General features: G+C 35.3%; 1 protein-coding gene across 1 annotated transcript; it reads right to left on the bottom strand.

Annotated features, from left to right (window-relative positions):
• Positions 1-13,685: 13,685 nt before the first annotated feature.
• Positions 13,686-20,483, bottom strand: LOC131858321 (uncharacterized). The gene is made up of 2 exons (XM_059211522.1): positions 19,880-20,483; positions 13,686-13,870 (listed from the first exon to the last, which is right to left on the bottom strand). Exons 1-2 carry the CDS (start codon positions 20,481-20,483, stop codon positions 13,686-13,688), a joined length of 789 nt encoding a protein of 262 aa, XP_059067505.1.
• Between the last annotated feature and the right edge of the window lie 221 nt (positions 20,484-20,704).

Raw genomic sequence — 20,704 nt, 5'->3', positions numbered from 1 at the left:
ATGCAATCATGTGTGGGAGAAGGTGGCTTGATGGAGGGGGAACGGTTGTAAAGACACCCTATTAAGTTAGCTATGCTAGTTTGTTATGATTGGGGCTCCTTTAGTTAGTTAATTAACCTTGTAATCATATGTTTTCCCTTTTAAGGAGATAAAGGTACTCCTTATCTAACCCTCCCTTTCTAACTGAGAGTTGTAGTCCATGGCAAACTAGGGCATTTTACGAAAGAGGATGTTACAAATAGTGTTAGAACATGATCATGCCATCCTTTAGGGTAAACATGAAAATAATACATGTATTTGCGTGTATGCTCTGTGTTTGCATATATTCATGTGTATTCTCTATATTTTTATGTGTATGCTCCGTGTTTGGTTCATGCCTGGTATGTTTCCAACATGTTTACTCCATGTGTGTTTTCAAAGCCATTTCATACTGGGAATCATTTTGAACACTCCATGATCATTGCTTGAGGACAAGCAATCTTGAGTGGGACAGATTGTAATATCCCCTTTGAAATAGAATCTAATGGTAAATATTAATAATAAAATTAAAATTCAAAAGAATAAAAATAAAATTAAAATGAAAATATAAAAGTATAATTAAATATAATTAAAATTTAATTAAGTTAATAAATGGTCGAAAGGCATGAAATGATAAGTTGTGACACCCAAATATGAGGTATAAAAGGGAGAAGAGAATTCATTTGAAGGGGGGTGGGGGGATAATTTGGGAATCATAAGTGCACATCTGATTTAAATAAGAAGTGCATATTTGATTGTGAAAGGTTGTGCCTCTTCCAAAGGGCAAAAATAATGAATAGTTGCATTCTTTCAAAGGGTGTTAATGATGAAAGGGCACGTCTCTTGTAAAAGGGCGTATATGATGAAGAGGTGTGACCTCTCCCTCAAATTGAGAGATATAAAGGAATCGAAAGCAATTAGGGACATCACCATTGATCATATCAAATCAGATCAGAACTATTATTAAGTTACAAGTAGTAACATCGTTGTTCTTGGTGGTATGCGTGGGGATGTGCTTAATATATGAAGCCTGATAATGTTCTTATGTAGAATTTAGTAGTATTATTAATATAGACTGCAAGATATCTATACTCGTACCCTTAGGAGAAAATTGTCTTGGACACAAGACATTGCAATTTTCTCTAAGAAACCTCCATTCAGACCAACAATAGGAAGAAATGAATGAATTGATTGATGCCAATTATGAGGAACAAATTTACTACGAGACATTCTCCATGAGGCCACCTTGAGATGACAACAAGGACAATGACCTTGGATAAAAGATATTAATATCCTATTAATATTTTAACTAATGTCTAACTGGTTTATCCATCTAGTGTGCCCAAATTGATATATTGACCAATCACCAATTAAGTGTGATTTCACCAACAGGCCTAGTGGTTATGAAAGGATGGGATACACAAGATATAGAGATGTGTTTTGAGAGGAGGGTTATAACTTTATGAACAAGAAAACATGACTCTTTAGCAGTGATATAGAAGATACTTATACAACAATCTTATCACTCCAAGGAGGCATTGCATCGGACTTGGTATTTCATGAACACTCAACAGTTCAACTGAATATTGTAGTTTGGTATGAGTCTCATGTGCATAACATAGTAAATGTTGTATCAATATACATATATCTTTGCATATTAACAATTATAACTCAGATTCTTTCTTTTTTGAAATGTCTCTCACACTCCTCCCGCTCCCCAACAATGACTCTCCCGCTTCGATCACGATCGATGCTTCTGCTATTGGTGCTGGGTTTGGTGTGTGGGATGCTTCGTTCATCTCTACCCACATGCCCTTTTCTACAAAATTTCCCCCCTCCTTGTCATGGGGGTTGTTGGCGACCTTCCCTCGCCCTCCTGTTCTGTGCCGACTGATGTTGTCTCTCCCGTTGATGCTTTGGATGGTTCGGACCTTCCCCCTCCTCACGTGGGCTTTGGCGTGGGTGGTCTTCCCTTTACTAAGGACACTGCTACTTCTTCGGCTACTACTTTTGCTGGAAAAGGTGTGGATGCTCCCCGAACTCCTCCTCTTTTGGGTGGAAGAAGTTACGCTCATGCAGTTAGAGCTTCTACTATTAAGGGGGTTCATCCCCTTCCCTGTGTCAAATCTTCCCCTGTGGTGGTTTGTGGCTAGGATGTTGTGGACAATATTGACTTCTATCAGAGTAATGCTTTGGTGTGTAGATTTTTTGGGCTCTGGCCCTCTCTTCTAGATCTCCATCGTTGGGTGAGTAACTCTTGGAAATCCCTGATTGCCCACAACATTGAGCTCTTTCCTTATGGGAAGGGTTTTTTTATTGCATCCTTTACTTCTACCTTGGATAGAAACTTGGTTTTGGACAAAGCCGGGCTTGGGGAGATAACTCTCTTTCAGTGAAGCCCTAGACAAACTCTTTTAATCCCCTTACTGAATCATTGTCTGTGTGTCCAATATGGGTTTGCCTTTCTAATCTCCTTCTCCATTTTGGGAACTCTCTTGCTATGAGGCCATTGGAAACTCCATTGGTCATTTCTTGAAGGTGGATAAGGCCACATCTTCTATGGGGCACTCTACCTTTGCTCTCTTGTTGGTTGACATTGACATCTCCTCGCCTCTCCCCAAGGATGTTGTTCTTATGGTTGGGGATAGGCCTTGGTCTTAGCTGTTGGATTATGAGGGCTTGCCCTTCCGTTGTTGAAAATGTTTCTCAATGGGGCACCTTGCTTCAGACTGCGCTCTTCCTTGCCATAAGGGTGCTACTACTTGGTGGAAAGATGCCACCATTGAACATTTGACTGTCAATGCGTTGGATACTACTTGTTCGTCTTGTAACTAGAAAATTTGAGCATAAGATTCATAACCTATATTAGCTAACCACAAAAAACTAACAAGTTATGAAAGAAATCCCAATACATTCAATAGAGCTATGAAGACAAAGCACTTAAAATAAATATGCAAACCATAACGAAGTACTTCCTCCATGATTCTCCATTGTTTCTCTTTTTCCTCCAAATATGTGGGCTTCACCTACAAAATGCAAGTGTGAGAAAGAGAGCAAGATTGCAAATGAGTTCGACAACATGAGGATATTCGAAAAGTGGTTGAAAATGATGAATAAAAGAGTCCAATTTATAGAAAAATTGGGGATTGACTGTATGGACAAGATTAATTTGAGACTGAAAATAATCAACAGACAAGATTGAGTGCACAATAGAGCTGCCATTCAGGAAAGGACGAAAATAGAAGAAAGCAAATTGGAAGATATTATGAGAATAAATAATAAAATCTTTAATTATCTTCTCATAAATACCAAATTAGCAAGTTGAAAATATCAAGAAGGTTTTAATAATTAAAAATTATTAAATATCTTCATTCGAAAAGATAAATAGAAGAATTAAAAATAAATAAAATATCCTATCACAAAAAGTAGATTTTTGAAGATGCATACCTCATTTTTTAATTTAAAAATTAAGATTAATGAGATATTGCCAAAAAGATTGATTTTTGAAAATCAAGGAAAGATATTAGTTTCCAAATTTGAAAATTAGGAGGATATATGAGAAGATTTAATAATTAAAAATTATTAAATATCTCCACATAAAAGGATAAAATGGAAGAATAAAAAATTAAGAAAAGCAGGAAATAAAGATGAATTAATAAATAAAATTTATTAATTATCTTTATTTTGGAGGAAGATAAATATGATAAATTAATAAAATGATTTATTAATTTATTGCTCATATTTATGAATTAGTTAATTAAATAAAATGAATTTATTTAATTAATGGACAAAAGGGATAAATAAATAAATTATTAAATTTATTTATTTAGGACTTAGAAGAATCGTTAGTAAAAGGGGGTTTAATTAATTAATTAAACCTAAGAGGCACTATGCGCATGATATGTTAAAAATAGGAGACACATGTGTTGACCATTTTTTAGTGTCTACATTTTGCCCCTCTTTGAGACAATGCGATTTTGAGCATTGTTTCAAAGAAAATTGATAAAATGATCGTGCCCCAACAAACTAAGGAATGGAGGTAGGAAGGATATTTTATTTATTTTTAATTCTTCTATTTATCTTTTCGAATGAAGATATTTAATAATTTTTAAATATTAAAACCTTCTTGATATTTTCAACTTGCTAATTTGGTATTTATGAGAAGATAATTAAAGATTTTATTATTTATTCTCATAATATCTTCCAATTTGCTTTCTTCTATTTTCGTCCTTTCCTGAATGGCAGCTCTGTTGTGCACTCAATCTTGTCTGTTGATTATTTTCAGTCTCGAATTAATCTTGTCCATATAGTCAATCCGCAATTTTTCTATAAATTGGACTCTTTTATTCATCATTTTCAACTATATTTTGTTGTTGCATGTAGGTTTTATGTGAGGCTCTGTTGTTGCATGTGTATTTTTTGGACTAATCCATTGTTGCATGCAGGTTTTATGTGAGGCTCTGTTGTTGCATGTGTATTTTTTGGACTAATCCATTGTTGCATGCAAGTTTTTTTGCACTAATATGTTGTTGCATGCAGGTTTTATGTGAGCATCTGTTGTTGCATGTGTATTTTTTTGACTAATCCATTGTTGCATGCAGGTTTTTTGCACTAATATGTTGTTGCATGCAGGTTTTATGACAGGATCTATTATTGCATGTGGGTTTTATGAAGTCTAAACAATGATTTATGCAGGATTTCTTAACATGCAATGAACAACAAATCTTCACATAGTTTAATTAGAGGGATTTAATGAACAACAAATCTTCACATAGCCCAATTAGAAGGTTTTAATGAACAACAACTCTTCACATAGCCTAATTAGGAGGTTTGAATGAATCCTACAATTCTCACAGTTTTAATTAAGATTTGGATCAAAGAACAACAACAAATTCCATATTTCATGCATGCACAGGGTTTAAAATAAACAACAAATTGCATTTAATCATGGCTTAAATTGATAGAATATTTTTCAAATTAATATGGAATTAATCTCATCTAGTCTTAATTAGGATGCAAATGAATCAATAAAACTCATTTGATTTTCTAAAGGTCAAAAAAATCAATGCTTATCATGTCTTTTTTTAATTTTGTTTGTGTGTTTTTAGCCTCTAGATAGTGGGCTTGCCTCCCAATTTGTGAGAGGGAACGACCCTAAGTGGTGATAGGGTTGAAGACGAATCCCTTCCAAACCACTCTAAATAATTGTGGATGCAACGAAAGTTGTAGACAACGGGTGCTGGAAAGGTATTGCGATGATTTATTCGCCGGATCAATACCCACCCGAACGGATGCCTTAACTAGAACCTTTTGTTTGTAGAGACCAAAAACCTTCTATCTGTTGGCTCAGGCATTGTGATACACGCATGCCGAAGATACCTCTCATGTACTCCTTAGTTAGAGATAGCAAGTTCTTGGGAAGTGATGCCCCTTGAACTCGAAGCTTGGTATGCCCGAGAAGTGAGTGCACTATAAGGGGGAGCCAGTGCTACCAAGCGTCTAGCTATCCAGCTGAGTGTTGTATTTTATTGTTAGAGGATTCAACAGATATTGCCCCGGCCAGCCATAGGATATGTTGTGAATGAGCATGATTGTCTTGGGTCTAAGTCCAAACATCTTGTCTTTTGTGATTGTCAAAAGTTGAATTATACAATTGTCACAAAACATCATTTGTCAAACAAGTCCAAACATTGTCCAAATAAGGTTTTAAAAAAAAGAGCATTCATCCAACAAAGTTCAAAACATTTTCAAAACATGGCTTTCAAACACATTGAAAAACTTTGTCTCAACATTCATGTCACTTAGATTTAGGTCCTTCATAGTACATACTTAGGTTTTAGGACATAGTCATTGCACTCCATTCAGTCCATTTCATTGTTAGGTGTCCTCATTTTGAACGTAGGTTCAACACCATTTTCCTAAGTTTTGCATGTCATTATTAGGTCCTCTCTTAGGTGTTCTTTTTCATTTCATTATTAGGTTTTATCCTAGGTGCCCTTATGCATGCCATTATTAGGTCCTATCTTAGGTGTCCTTTTGCATATCATTATTATATCTTCTCCTAGGTGTCATTCTGCATACCAAAATTAGGTCCTCTCTTAGGTGTCATTTTGCATACCAACATTAGGTCCTTTCTAGGTTTGCATTTTTCATAATCATTGTCAAATACCAAAGTTAGGTTTCACCTAGGTCATATTCTTTGCATATCAAAAAGTCATTCCTTTGCATATGTCCTTTTGCATGTAGGGTAATATCATTTCATAGTCTAACCCTAAGTTTGGTCTTAGGTTAACATTATCATACATTTGCACCTTCATCTTTAGTGTCATATCATTGTGTCATAATCAACTTTTGTCCATATCATCATATAAGGTCACATTTGCATACCCTAGGTCTCTCTTCATAACTTAGGTCATTATCATATCATATTGTAGGTTTGCACCTTAGATCATTGTCCTTTTTCATATAGTGTCAAAATTAGGTTTTTGTCATACTTGAGGATTCAATTCTTTAGATTAAACCCTAAGTTGTTGTTAGGAAGTCTTGAGCTCATCCAATGTTTTTATTCTATCAACATGATTTTGTCAAACCTAGCTTAGTATCCAAGCATATAGGTGAGACATTGTCATTTGTCCTATTGTCATTTTGTCCTTTGTCCTTTTAAGGTCTAGACTTCATTTCAATATCCCAAGGGTCATGTCTTTAGGGTTGCATTTCAAAGGTTTGTCCAAACCTAAAATAAAAAACAACAAAAAAAAAGGTTGCATTACCATTGCTTAAGATTGCATATCATTTCCAAAAATTCTTGAAATAATAACAAAAAAATAGGTTGCACTTAGTTGCATAAAATTATCAAACCACAGAAACTCAAAGGTCCAAAGCAAGGTCACATTTTCATTGCATTTAGTTGCATCTAGTTGTCATTCCAAAAATTCAGAAAGTCCAAAAACATTTAGTTGCATTGTCATCCTTTTAGGTTGCATTTATCAATCCCATTAGTTTCATTGCATAGTGACATGTTTGTTGATATGAGGTCTCAACATTCTTACGAAGCCATGTCATCACAATTGAGCAATCAATCATGTCAATCCAATCTCTACATGTCTCATAACTTGGATCAAACTTATCATGATGATTTAAATATCCAAATACAAAAACTAGAGGAGAAACTAGCTCAAGAAAAGGAGATATTGGAACGAAAAGTGAAAAACAGTGAGAAGATTAGATCCCAAATGTCCAAAACATTTCAAAAATTTCAAGGTCCAAACCCAAACTTTGAGCCAATTGATGTAAGATATCTTATCGAACAATCAAACATACCATCTCTCCTCTCACAAATAGAGATGATGAAACAATTTCAAGAAAAGAGACAACAACATTATGTGCCTCCACAACAACAAGAAGAAGGTGTTTACTATCAATCACATTTTCAACCATCACAACCAATTGTTCAACAGTTCGAACATTTCCAATAGATACAACCAATGGTCCAACATATACAACCAATGGTCCAATTTCAACAATATGTCCAACCAACTATACAATGTCAACAAATGGTTCAACCAATGGTGGAATATCAATGTCAACAACTACAACCAAACATTCAAAAACAAAGGTTGCAGCACACACCAACCCAAGTTTCAGACATGTCAGAACAATTGAACCAAGTCCAATATCAAAACACGACATCAAACCAAGACCAAATTCTTGCCAAGAAAGTTAAAAATATAAATCCAATCATGTCAAAACCTCGCAAGGATTCAAATGCGTCTCCAAAGAAAGGTGGCCTTATTAGACAAATCTTAAAGAGAGTCCTAAGTGATTTTCCCGAGGATGATCAAAATCATACACCAATGTCTAGCAATGGCTCATCCATCCATCAAGAATTTGACCCTCAATTTGCCTCCACTTCCCCTCCCATTCCATCATATTTTGAAGTTTCACAAGAGCAATGTACACCATCGCCTCCAAATGATGCATCAAATAATGCATCCTCCCAAGGATTGTTTGCCACATAAATACATGCTAATCAATTCATTTATACAAATCCCTTGTACTATTTGGAAATGCAAGATTTAATGCCATCAAATGCTTCTCTTTTAGAGAGTCCCATTCAAATTCCATCCCCTTCATGCCAAAGCATTGATCCCTTGCCAAAATCCCCCATGCATATCCAAAGTCCAACCCCACCATGTCAAGAGGATAATTTAGAGAATGAAGAAACGTGTCTTGAAATAGATGAAGATCAAGATCTTGAAACCTTATCATCCCATCCAATTGTTGACCAGGATCTCATCTTCCCAGAAACTCATGATGATTCCCCTATTCTTGTCCATCCTATCCAAAGTCCTATTGACACTCCATTCCCTGAGGAAGATCAAGATATCCCAGTCCATCCAATCCCAAATGATCCCCTTCCATTTTATGAAAAAAACATCCTTTCAAATCCCATTGACATTCCACTTCCTAAGAAAGATCAAGATATCCCTTCCATCCTTTCCGATGATCCCATTGAAAGTCAAGAGAAAAGCACCTTTAAAGAGGATTCCAATGATCTTCCTCCTTGTCAAGGTCAAATTATTCCTTTAAATCCTCCACAAGATCCTTTTGTTCCTCCATCTCCTTGTCTTAATCCTCCATATACACTCCAAGATCTCATTTCTTTTGATGATCCCATTATTTATCCCATTTCATCTCTTGAAGAGCCTATCATTGATCCATGTCCACCACACAATCCTAGCTCCCCTCGTGATCGTCATCCCCCTAGTGATCCTGATCCCCCTCATGATTCTAACGTGTTGGTGCAATATGTTCATGAACCCCCTATATGCACAATGGGTTCTTCCACTTTGGTCCATTCTGATCCACTTTGTGATCTCATTATTTCTCTCATGTCATGTCCACCTAATAATGGACTTGCATCTTCCTCTAAAAGCACAAAGTATCCTACATGTCAAAATATTCATAAAGGAAAAGGGATAGACCTTCATGAGAAAGAACCCCTCCATATCAAAGAAGATCTTAAGGGTCATGTCTACACAACTCACTCTCAAGACGTTGGTATCCCTCCATCAAAATCAAAACATACACCTTCCCCATCATACTTTCCATCCATCTTAGGTCCTTATATCCCTTCGTCCTCTATTCAAGGTCAGCAAATGCACACATCATTGAGTAAATTTCATCAATCCAAAAGAACTCCATTTCATTCATATCCATCCATGCATTCCTTTCCCCCTCCAAGCAATTTGAATGCCAAGTATAAAAGTCATAAGTCTAGCAATCCACATGTATTCAAGGATCAACATGTCCAATATAATCGACATGTCAAAACAAAAAACAATATGATCTATAAAGAAAAAAATATATCCAAAAGGCCACAAAGGCCCACTGAGAAAAATAAAGGAAAGTCAAAATCTATATGGGTTCCTAAATCCTTTATGCAAGCAATGCACTCCAAGGAACTACAAAAAAATGTAACTAGGAAATTTGAGCATAAGATTCATAACCTATATTAGCTAACCACAAAAAACTAACAAGCTATGAAAGAAATCCCAATACATTCAATAGAGCTATGAAGACAAAGCACTTAAAATAAATATGCAAACCATAACGAAGTACTTCCTCCATGATTCTCCATTGTTTCTCTTTTTCCTCCAAATATGTGGGCTTCACCTACAAAATGCAAGTGTGAGAAAGAGAGCAAGATTGCAAATGAGTTCGACAACATGAGGATATTGGAAAAGTGGTTGAAAATGATGAATAAAAGAGTCCAATTTATAGAAAAATTAGGGATTGACTGTATGGACAAGATTAATTCGAGACTGAAAATAATCAATAGACAAGATTGAGTGCACAACAGAGCTGCCATTCAGGAAAGGACGAAAATAGAAGAAAGCAAATTGGAAGATATTATGAGAATAAATAATAAAATCTTTAATTATCTTCTCATAAATACCAAATTAGCAAGTTGAAAATATCAAGAAGGTTTTAATAATTAAAAATTATTAAATATCTTCATTCGAAAAGATAAATAGAAGAATTAAAAATAAATAAAATATCCTATCACAAAAAGTAGATTTTTGAAGATGCATACCTCATTTTTTAATTTAAAAATTAAGATTAATGAGATATTGCCAAAAAGATTGATTTTTGAAAATCAAGGAAAGATATTAGTTTCCAAATTTGAAAATTAGGAGGATATATGAGAAGATTTAATAATTAGAAATTATTAAATATCTCCACATAAGAGGATAAAATGGAAGAATAAAAAATTAAGAAAAGCAGGAAATAAAGATGAATTAATTAATAAAATTTATTAATTATCTCTATTTTGGAGGAAGATAAATATGATAAATTAATAAAATGATTTATTAATTTATTGCTCATATTTATGAATTAGTTAATTAAATAAAATGAATTTATTTAATTAATGGACAAAAGGGATAAATAAATAAATTATTAAATTTATTTATTTAGGACTTAGAAGAATTGTTAGTAAAAGGGGGTTTAATTAATTAATTAAACCTAAGAGGCACTATGTGCATGATATGTTAAAAATAGGAGACACATGTGTTGACCATTTTTTAGTGTCTACACCTCTCATGAGGATGATGTTTCCTCCTGTGATGAAGAGCCTCTCACTCCTGCTAAACCTTCTACTGACCCTCTCACTACTATTCAACAACCTTGTTCTACTCCTGTTGAGCCTGCTTTTGGTGCTGCTTTGCTTCGACAACCTAGCTTGCAACAATCTGCCGCTGTTTCTCAGCTTCTTGTTGCGGTTCTACAACAACACTCTGCAGCTACTTCTGATCACAACTCTACTGAATCACTTCCACTTGATCTCTCTCTTGGTCCTAATGATTGTATTACCTAGATAGTGGTTCGTTGAAGGCGAAAGGGGAGGTCTTCCCCCCTTGTCCTAACCTCTCCCTCTCAAGGTTTGGGTGTCTCTTCCACTCCTTGAGTTGGGTCTAGTTTGTTTTTTGATCTGTTTGTTGTAAAGGGGCTTGATCCCTTGGTTTGTTTTGTCTTTTTGATAGTCTCTGACTATTTTAAGGGTCGGTGCTCTAGCTAACGCTGCTTCTTTTTAATAAAAAACAATTACAATGCACTACTATTATAATTGATTATATATTGTATTCGACTAATGATTTTTCTATAGATTATTTGTTATATGTAGAATGCTTGAAAAATATTGGAGCCTGTTGGTTCCCAAAACCATAGATTGAAAAACCAAAAGACTTGCCAAATCCTCAAGTAGTCCAATCAACCTTGGCCAACAAACAGGGATAGTCAAGGACTAGATCCCTCTGCACTTTAGGCTCCATTGAACCTAGGTGGGTGTGCATCTTCCTCTCAAGCACAAAAGAGGTTATTTATTGTGGATTTAAACTTTTTAGCAAGTTTACACAACTGACAAATTATTGTTCTGCAACTATGCTTTATTATGCGCTTTAACTGAATGCTTTGAAAAGAAATGATTGTGAATGTATATTGAAAATGAAAATGATTTCATGACTTAAATGAAATCTGCATAAATCAGTTCATATAGGATTTGGGAAGAACGTTTCTATATCAAGGACCTTGAATGCATACAAATCAAAACCTTAAAAGATCAATAACAAACCAGTGCCTCTATCCAGGGATATATATGACACTTTGTGGACAAAATATCTTATCAACTCAAGAGACCATTTCTCATTAACTATGAAGGTTCAGTATGCATTACACAAACAATAAGAACTCAATCTTTCACTTAATGCAATGACATGTGATTTAGATCATAGCAAATCTATAAACAGATTTATCAAGAGGACAAAGATAATCATCAACACAAAAGTGTACACAATATTTGGAAAAAGAAACAACGAACCTTGTATATTAATCTTCAGGAAATAATTGCATACATAAGCTGCACTTGCAGATACTCCATTACAAATTGCTTGCACAAAAATGATACTTCTTATTGCTATAGACTTCCCTAATACAAGATGGCATTCAATCCTTATAGCAGTATGTTGTTCTTATGACTCTCCCCCCCTTTTACATATAAGAATGACTCCCTATAAGTATGTCAATAAAAAGACATATATGAAAGGATACACCCTTTCATTCACAGAAGAGAAAGCTACAAACAATTACATTCCAAAGGACACACCCTTTGATTTAATAATTAATTACAAATGAGAATCCTTAAAAATACTAAATGATGCTTAAATCATGTGTCTTTTATTCTCCGCCTTGATAAAATTCCTCAACAAATATCCATCATCTTCACATTATCTCTTGCACACAAGATAAGCCAATCAAATTCCTTGATTTGAAAATTAAGCATATTCCACCTTATCTTTTAGTTTGGAAGTCAATAATCTTTATATAAGTACTTGTTTAAAATAATTCAATAAAACCAAAGTATTTTCTTTGTTTTAAGAAAATAATGTGCAAATATAACATTCATTGATATAAGATAATAATTTACCCTAAAATGATTGTTATATCAAATAAAATAAAAGAAAATACTTCCCTTTATAATGATATTCGTGAATCAGTATTATTCTTTCGGCCAAACTTCCTCCCTTGGCGAGCTATTCACAAGTCTTATCGATTATGTAGTTTCATCGATACTTTTTATTTTATCGACGGGACCACTTCTGATTTCTTCGATGTGCTTTATGTCGATGAAACTGATGCTTTCAGTGAATCCTTTTAGAGATATACCGCGACCAAGGTTTGTTCGATAAGTCACTTTATGAATTTGATGACGTGCCACTTGACTACCATCTCATCACCACTGGTCTACCACCTTAGCACCGCAGGAACCACCGTTTCACTTTGTTTCCTCTTTGTTGCTGATCTGCAACAGATATTGATCGTGCAACTTTCAATCGTGGAATAGCGATATCTGTTGGATCTTCCATGATCTTCTCTCTCTTTACCCCATTCTTTACTGCACGTGCTTTGTCGCTGATCTGCGATGAATAACCAAGGTGCACTTTCCTATCGCAGTATAGCAACAACCGTTGATCTCCCTCGGACCTGCCAATTCTTTATCTTTGCTTTTCATTTCTATGTCCTGCCACGTGTTACTTCTGAATTGGTTTGTGAGTCCATCTAGGCACCACTTCATCCACCACTTCAGCATTGCCGGACCCACCACTAACCTTGGCTCTTCTTTGTCGCTAATCCACGATAGGTATTGATCGTGGAACTTTGCATAGCGGAATAACGACAACTGTTGGATCTCTTTCAACTTGCTTACTCTTTATCTCTTCATCCATCCATGCCATGTGTTAGCCTCTGGTTTGCTTGCCGATCCACCTGTTGTCCACCTAGACCTGCCATCTGGACCTGCCATCTCATTAGTCACTATGTCGTGGGGGATAACTAGCGAGCATCTTCATCTTGCAGTATAGCGACGACCATTGATCCACCTTCAACCTGCTCGATCGTTAACTCACCTTTTTTGCACGTGCTTTGTCGCTGATCCGTGAAAGGTATTTGTCATGCACTTTCCCATTGCGGTATAGTGACCACCATTGGATCATCCACCTGACCGTCAGATCTACCTGACTTGCTCGATCTTTAGCCTCCATCCTCGCCACTCTATTGTAAAACTTTGGTTGCCTCGAGATGCGTGTCTGCATGCATGGGGTCCATTGGGTTCAACCTTCTTCACACCAAAAGCCATTTGTCTTTCGATTGTTATCATGCGAGTCACTATGACTTAAACGTTTAAAGAGCCTATCCCACAAATAATGTGGGATAAAGGCTTTCCTTCTTTTGGATAGCTCCATTTTCTTCAATAATGCTCCTGCAAAACGATTTACTAATATCCGACTGGAAAGATCTGAATTTAGAATTGCATATTGTAAATTCAAATAAGTTGTATTTAGATTTGCCTTTAGAAAACATATCAAATAACCTCATATGAACCCAAAACTTGAAACGTAGGTCCTTAGATATACATGAAATATGAAGGAATAATTAATTTGACCAGATAGTGTTGAGATGAAAAAGAATTATGGTTCGAAAAGGTATACTTGGCTTGATTCTGGAATTTGTGAAACATATACATACCTCAAGCAGACCTCTTGATGGATGCATCAGACCTGGTCTCTCAAAGTTAGAATTGAACGAACTTACATGATTATAGATGTTACACATGTTTGAACATAGAAATCTTCTTTTTGGCATGAATTTGGAACTCTAAAATTTGAAAATTTTAGGGTTCCAACAGTGGCTCTTTCTGGGGACGTATGCTCCATGTGAGCATAGCGAGATCTCAACTATCTCTAGATAAGCAAACCAAAATGAAAATTGAAAACATGTAACAGAAAACAAGAGAAAAATTATATTACTATAATACAAGAAATACTCCCTGATCATCAAGACAATGCTTGAGGTATTGAGCATGGATTGGAATTTCCAACAATTCGCCATCCTGCAAGTAATATGAGTTTTCTCCACCCTTTTCAAAGATGATATAAGGTCCTAACCATAGTGAATCAAATTTTCCACATTTTCCTTTGTCTTGGTCTTTGTTATTCCATTTGAATACCCATTCTCCCTCCTCAAAAGTTCTATCACAAGCCCTTTTATCATGTAAAGACTTAACCATCTATTGGCTCTAGATGTTTCTTTCTTGAGCCTCTTTTCTACATTCATCCAACTCAGCCAATGCCATCAATCTGTCCCCCATAAAGTTCACTTCTTCTAAAACCTCTTCTATAACAAATTTATAAACTGGGAGCAAATTACTCAAGGGTAATCTTGCTTCTTTGCCATATACAAGCTCATATGGAGCGAATTCTGTGGATTTCTTAACTGTCACTCTATTAGCCCATACTGCTAATATCAATTTCAAATCCCAAGCTCTTTTATTATCACCCAACATCCTTTTGATAATCTTCAACAAGTTTTTATTGCTGGATTCTGCTTATCCATTTCCTTGGGGATGGTAAGGTGATGAATAGGACAAAGTGATGCCATAATTTTTTCAGAAATCAGAGAACTCATTGGATCTAAAACACATCCCATTATCTACCACAATCTTCCAGGGTACCCCAAATCTAGTCAGAATGTTTTCCAAAAGAAACTTTATCACAACTTTGCTGGTAGCCTGTCTTGTGGGAATGACTTCAACCCACTTAGTAAAATAATCAGTAGCCACCAAAATCCATTTATGCCCACCACTAGATTTATTTGCTACTTCCCCTATGAAGTCAATACCTCACATTTGGAATGGTTCCTCTATATGCATGGGTCTGAGAGGAATGGCTCCATTATACTTAAGTTTTCATGAAAACTTTTGACATGCTTCACATTTTCTGATATAAGCATGACTATCTTTGAAAATTTGGGGCCTATAATAACCAACATTTAGACAGAATAAGAGAACACCATCTCTATTTTTCCAATATAAATCTCCATTAAGTAACACATACTTATATTTTTGAAGCTTTAAAGTTCTCTTCTGACTATCATTTAAACTATCCGAACATTTCATGTATTTCAAGTAATATACAATATTTGTATACCAAGGACACATCTCAATGCTAATTTGTGCATCTTCCAACTCTACCTGATTTACCTGTGCTGCTTCAAAATTGGATTCTGCCATTAACTTTGCCAAACCCTAACCCCTTACCAACTTTGTGATTTGTAGATCAATATTGAATTCTTGGATCTGATTTATTCATCTGCATCACCTTCCATTAGTTTTTAATTGTCTGAAGATGTCTTTAACAACATCATTTAGCACATATGCAATGACAGTGGCATCAACCAAATAGGGTTTGAAAGATTTTATAGCTTTCACAAGAGCATAAGCCTGTTTTTTGTTCAAATCATAGTTCAATTTAGATGCCTGTAAGGTTTTGGTAAAAAACACCACTGGCTGTTTATGGCCCTCATCATTCTTTTGTAACATGACAACAACAATGGTATGGAATGAAGCAAATGAAAACACTTGGAAGGGTTTAGGGAAATCAAGTGATTTTAATATAGGGGCTTCCTTGATGGCTCTTTTGATATTTACAAAAGCTTCAAGAGCTTCATTAGTCCATTTTATTTCAGCACCCCTTTTCAACATTTTAGCAATAGGCTTTATGATTTCAAAGAAGTTTGAAACAAATCTTCTTACAAAGTTAATTTGACCGAAAAAAGATTGAATTGCTTTAACTGCTTTTGGGATTTGAATTTTATCAAAAGCAACAATCCTTTCTGGATCGATTCTCACACCATCTTTTGAAACAATATGACCTAACAACTTTCCTTCAGTAACCCCAAAATGACATTTTTTAGGATTCAAAGATATGCCATATTCTAATGCTCTAATAATTTTTTTTTCTAAGTCGTTACAATGATCTTCTGCATTTTTAGAATAAGCAGTCATATCATCTTGGTACACTACTAAAATATGATCAATTAACCCTTCAAAGGATACATCCATAGCCCTTTGGAATGTAGCTCTTTCATTTCTTAACCCAAAAGGCATCGTCGCATACACATAAGTGCCCCATGGTGTAGTAAAGGCTGTCTTGTATTTCTCTGACTTCTTGACCTTAACTTGGTTATAGCCTGAAAACCCATCCATCATAGACAACAATTCATTTCCTGTAACCTTCTGCAACAGAGCTTCCATGTTAGGCAAAGCATAGTTATCCTTCAAAGATGAAACATTTAGATTTCTGAAGTGTACACATAACCTAATATCACCATTTTTCTTTCATATTGGTACTAAGTTTGACACCCATGTTGAGTGCCTTATAGGCTCAATAATCCCTGCATTTCTCATTTTCATTAATTCTTCCTTCATCTTAGGAGCCAAGGTAGGGTTTATAGGCCTTTGCTTTTGCCTGAAAGGTTTAGCATCTGGTTTTAGTGGTACCTCACGCTAAAAAAGGTCTTCTCTGTATGCTTTAAGGTCATCATATGACTAGGCAAAGACATGCCTATACTTCCTTAATAAATTTATCAATGCTGTTCTAATCTTTGGTGTGAGATTTTTTCCAATATACACTTCTCTTGGATTTCTCTCACTTCCCAAGTTTAATTTTTCCACACCTTCAGACCCTCCTAAACTAGGTCTAAAACTAGTCATGTCTTTATCATCAAACATTCTTTCCAGCTCTACCAATCCCTTCGGGATTTTATTTGTCTTCAGTTGCAACACCTCCTGCCCGAGCACTGTCTTAGTGCCATCCTTGTCTTCTACAAGTCCATTCCAATCAATCTGCTGGTTTGCATACTGATCTTCACAAAAGAGAAATCTTAGCAGATCCCTGTCATCATCAAACACTTGCCAACTCTTAACATTATCAGGAACATATGGTCTTGTTTTAATTTCAACTTGCGTAATATCATCAAAAGAGATATCATTATGTTTAATTGCCAGGTTAGCCATAAAGTCCGCGAAAATATTATTGGACCTTTCAGTCCAATTAATGGAAAAAGCATCAAAAAGTTCAATATAATCCCAAACCTCATTCCTATAACTTCTTAATTTTGTATTTTTTGCAGCAAATTTTCCTCTAACTTGTGGAACAACTAATTTTGAATCACCATAAGCTGTTAGTAACTTAATGCCATGTCTGTTTGCTAATTTAAGTCCTAATAAGAGAGCTTCATATTCAACAATATTATTAGTACATTCAAAAGCTAATGAGAAAGAGTATTTAAAAGATTTTCCATTAGGTGAAATAAACACAACTCCTATTCCATTTCCATCCTTATTGCAGGCACCATCAAAATACAATTTCCTAATTAAAATTTCATTGTGTTTAACAACCTCTGCAATATTTTCAATTTCTAAAGGTTTAGAAATACTTACCTGAAAGTTGTCCATATCGGAATGGCAAAAGCAAGTTACTTGATCCAGATCCACTTCCTATATGAGGTAGGGAGATATTGGTTCTCTGTTGATTCTTACCTCTACTCCTTTGACCGGGATGGTAGCATATGAAAGATCTAATTGCACATATCCACCTACCAATTTCGACCATTGTCTGGATAGCAACATTCCATAGTTCGCAGGCACTTGCAGAACTGTTACATCTATTTTATAGGTTGTGGCTAGACAAGCTGGAAACCTAAACTCAATATCCTTCATGATCCCGACCACTAGGACTGACCTATTATCCATTGCATAACATTTTTCATAAGGGGTATCTCACTTTATTCCCAGCTCTTTCATGGCATCCTCTGGCATAATATTTATTGCTGCTCTTGAGTCTATCATGCAGTTTCTTACCATCTTATTGTTTATAAGCAGTGTTAAATAAAAGGGATCCACTTGTGCGAAGTTTTTGGTAATGGACGTGCCTAGATATACCACAGGAGGATCTTCTTTTGATTTTGGATTTTCTTTATTGGCATCACCCACATTTGATATGATTTTCAAAGTCTCATTCTTGTAATTTGGAAATTTCATCACTTCAAGCAAAGGCATAGAAATTTTTACCTGAGACAACGCTTGAGACATAAAAGTTCCACGGTTTGAAAAAAGGCTTACTGATTTGTTTTTTCTCCATAGGCTTGACCAACTTCGGGGCATCAATTTTCTTTGCTTGTTCACTTGGAGCCTCTTTTCCTTTCTTGTCATTTGCCTCCTTGTTCACATTTTGTTTTGAGACTTTTGCGAATATTCCTATAGGCCTCCCTTGTTCAGGATTCACTGTTCTGTTTCTCAGCTGGTAATTACTTTTGGCCTGGGCAACAACAGCTACTGTGAATGCTCTCTTCTCCTCTTCAGTCAAGTTTCTCAAAGAAGGCACTGCTTCCTCTTGAAATTTTTTTCTCAAAGCAGGGATATCTTCATCATCTTTAGAAAAAACTTGATGTATGCTATACTGCTAATGGTTTCTCATCCTTTGCATATCTGAATGTTTTTCTTCCTCAGATAAATCCTCATCTCTACCCCACATAGGATTTGATGATAGAACATTAACTGTAGGCTCATATTCCTCTTCTTGATGCCAATCCTCCATTAGGCCCTATGCAATCATGCATTGATCTTCATCATGGGGAAGATTGCAGACCTCACACCATGGGAAATCTCCTACAAAATTATTTTCTCTCTTCAGTGGATCTAGAGTTTCTTTACTCGGATTTGGTTTTATTGGGTTCCCATCCTTCCACTTGGTGTTATAAGGCATATCATGGAGTTTGGGCCTATTGAAATTCATTTGCTTATTATTTCTGTATGGTGGCTTTTCATTAAGCTTTTGTTTACCTTTTATGTCGTTAAGCGTGTCCTTGATCTGAGTAAGGTCATCTTTCTTGGGAACCCTATGATTGTATAACTTTGGATCATCTCTTTTAGCAATTTTTTCATCAACCTTCCTATTGTTCTCAATGGTAGCATCAATATTGAATGCTTGTTCTAGAGTATCAAGTCTATGAGACAAAATCTCATAATGGGTTTTGCTATCAAAAGCACTCTAATAAAAGTTAATCAGAAATGAATCAACAGGTCTGACATCTCTAGGTATTCTATTTAATACTTTATTAAATCTTTTATTAAACTCAACAACCGATTCATTCTGATTTTTCTTTATACTTGTTAATTCATGGGATGCAAATGAAGGATCATTGTGATCTCCAAATTCTTCCAAGAAGAATGTTACAAACTCATCCCAACTGCTGATACATCCATCAGGAAGGTTCCTATACCATTCTCCTGCTTCTTCTGTCAAAGATTGAACAAACAACTTCATGAATACATCCTCATGAGGAAACTCAAATTCTTCAATGATATTTTTTACATTAACTACATGTTGTTCTGCTGAATCATTTCCATTTCCTGAGAATTTGGGGATTGCTGATCTTAAATCATTAGTGATCTGATTTGGATTACCAACAATACCAGTGAAATCCAATTGCCTATATTTTTCAATGATCATAGGCCATCTGCTACCCTGATTGTTATTTTGATTGTTAACATTTCCTCTGCTGAATCCACCATTTCTGCCATAATTACCATTGTTCCCATTGTTTCCACCACCATTATTATTGTCGTTATTTCCATGATTACCTCCATTTCTATTATTGTTGTTTCTACCTCCACCATTAGAATTTCCACAATTGTCATCATTATTTCCATTATTTCCATTATTTCCATTATTTTGGTTGCTGCCATACCTATTACTTCCTCTATTATTATTTATAATATTACCTCTATTTGTGTTATTTTCTTCACTTTGATCCTTATGCACGTCCCTCCATCTTCTAATTCCATTTAATAATGGGTTATCAAAGGTTATAAAAGGCTTCTCTATTCTTCTCATATGAGGGGGACTACATTTAGGTATCACTGGCCTACCTCCCTCACTATCTTCTATCCCTCCTGACTTAGGGGTTTGAATTATATCCCTTTGTATCCCTAGTTTTTGCAATACCCAATCTGGCTGTCTCCTAAAATCTTTTGCCATTTTGGATTCATCTTCATTCAAGACTGCCATTTTAAGTATGATTTCATCCAGTTGCTAGTCCTCCTCAGTCAAGATTTCATCATGGGCACCATTATTATCTTTTGCATTTAAGGCATAAAATGGATTTTCGTCCATATTTTCAGACTTATCACTAGATGAAGAACCATCCTCTTTGCTAGGAAAATTTTTATAACTTCGGGATGCCATACTTGTTGTTGATTTCTTCTCTTTATATCTTTTCTTAGGACTCA

The sequence above is a fragment of the Cryptomeria japonica genome, chromosome 9, assembly GCF_030272615.1.
Source record: "Cryptomeria japonica chromosome 9, Sugi_1.0, whole genome shotgun sequence".
In the NCBI taxonomy this organism is placed as follows: Eukaryota; Viridiplantae; Streptophyta; class Pinopsida; order Cupressales; family Cupressaceae; genus Cryptomeria; species Cryptomeria japonica.
This window is presented reverse-complemented; position numbering and strand designations above follow the sequence as displayed.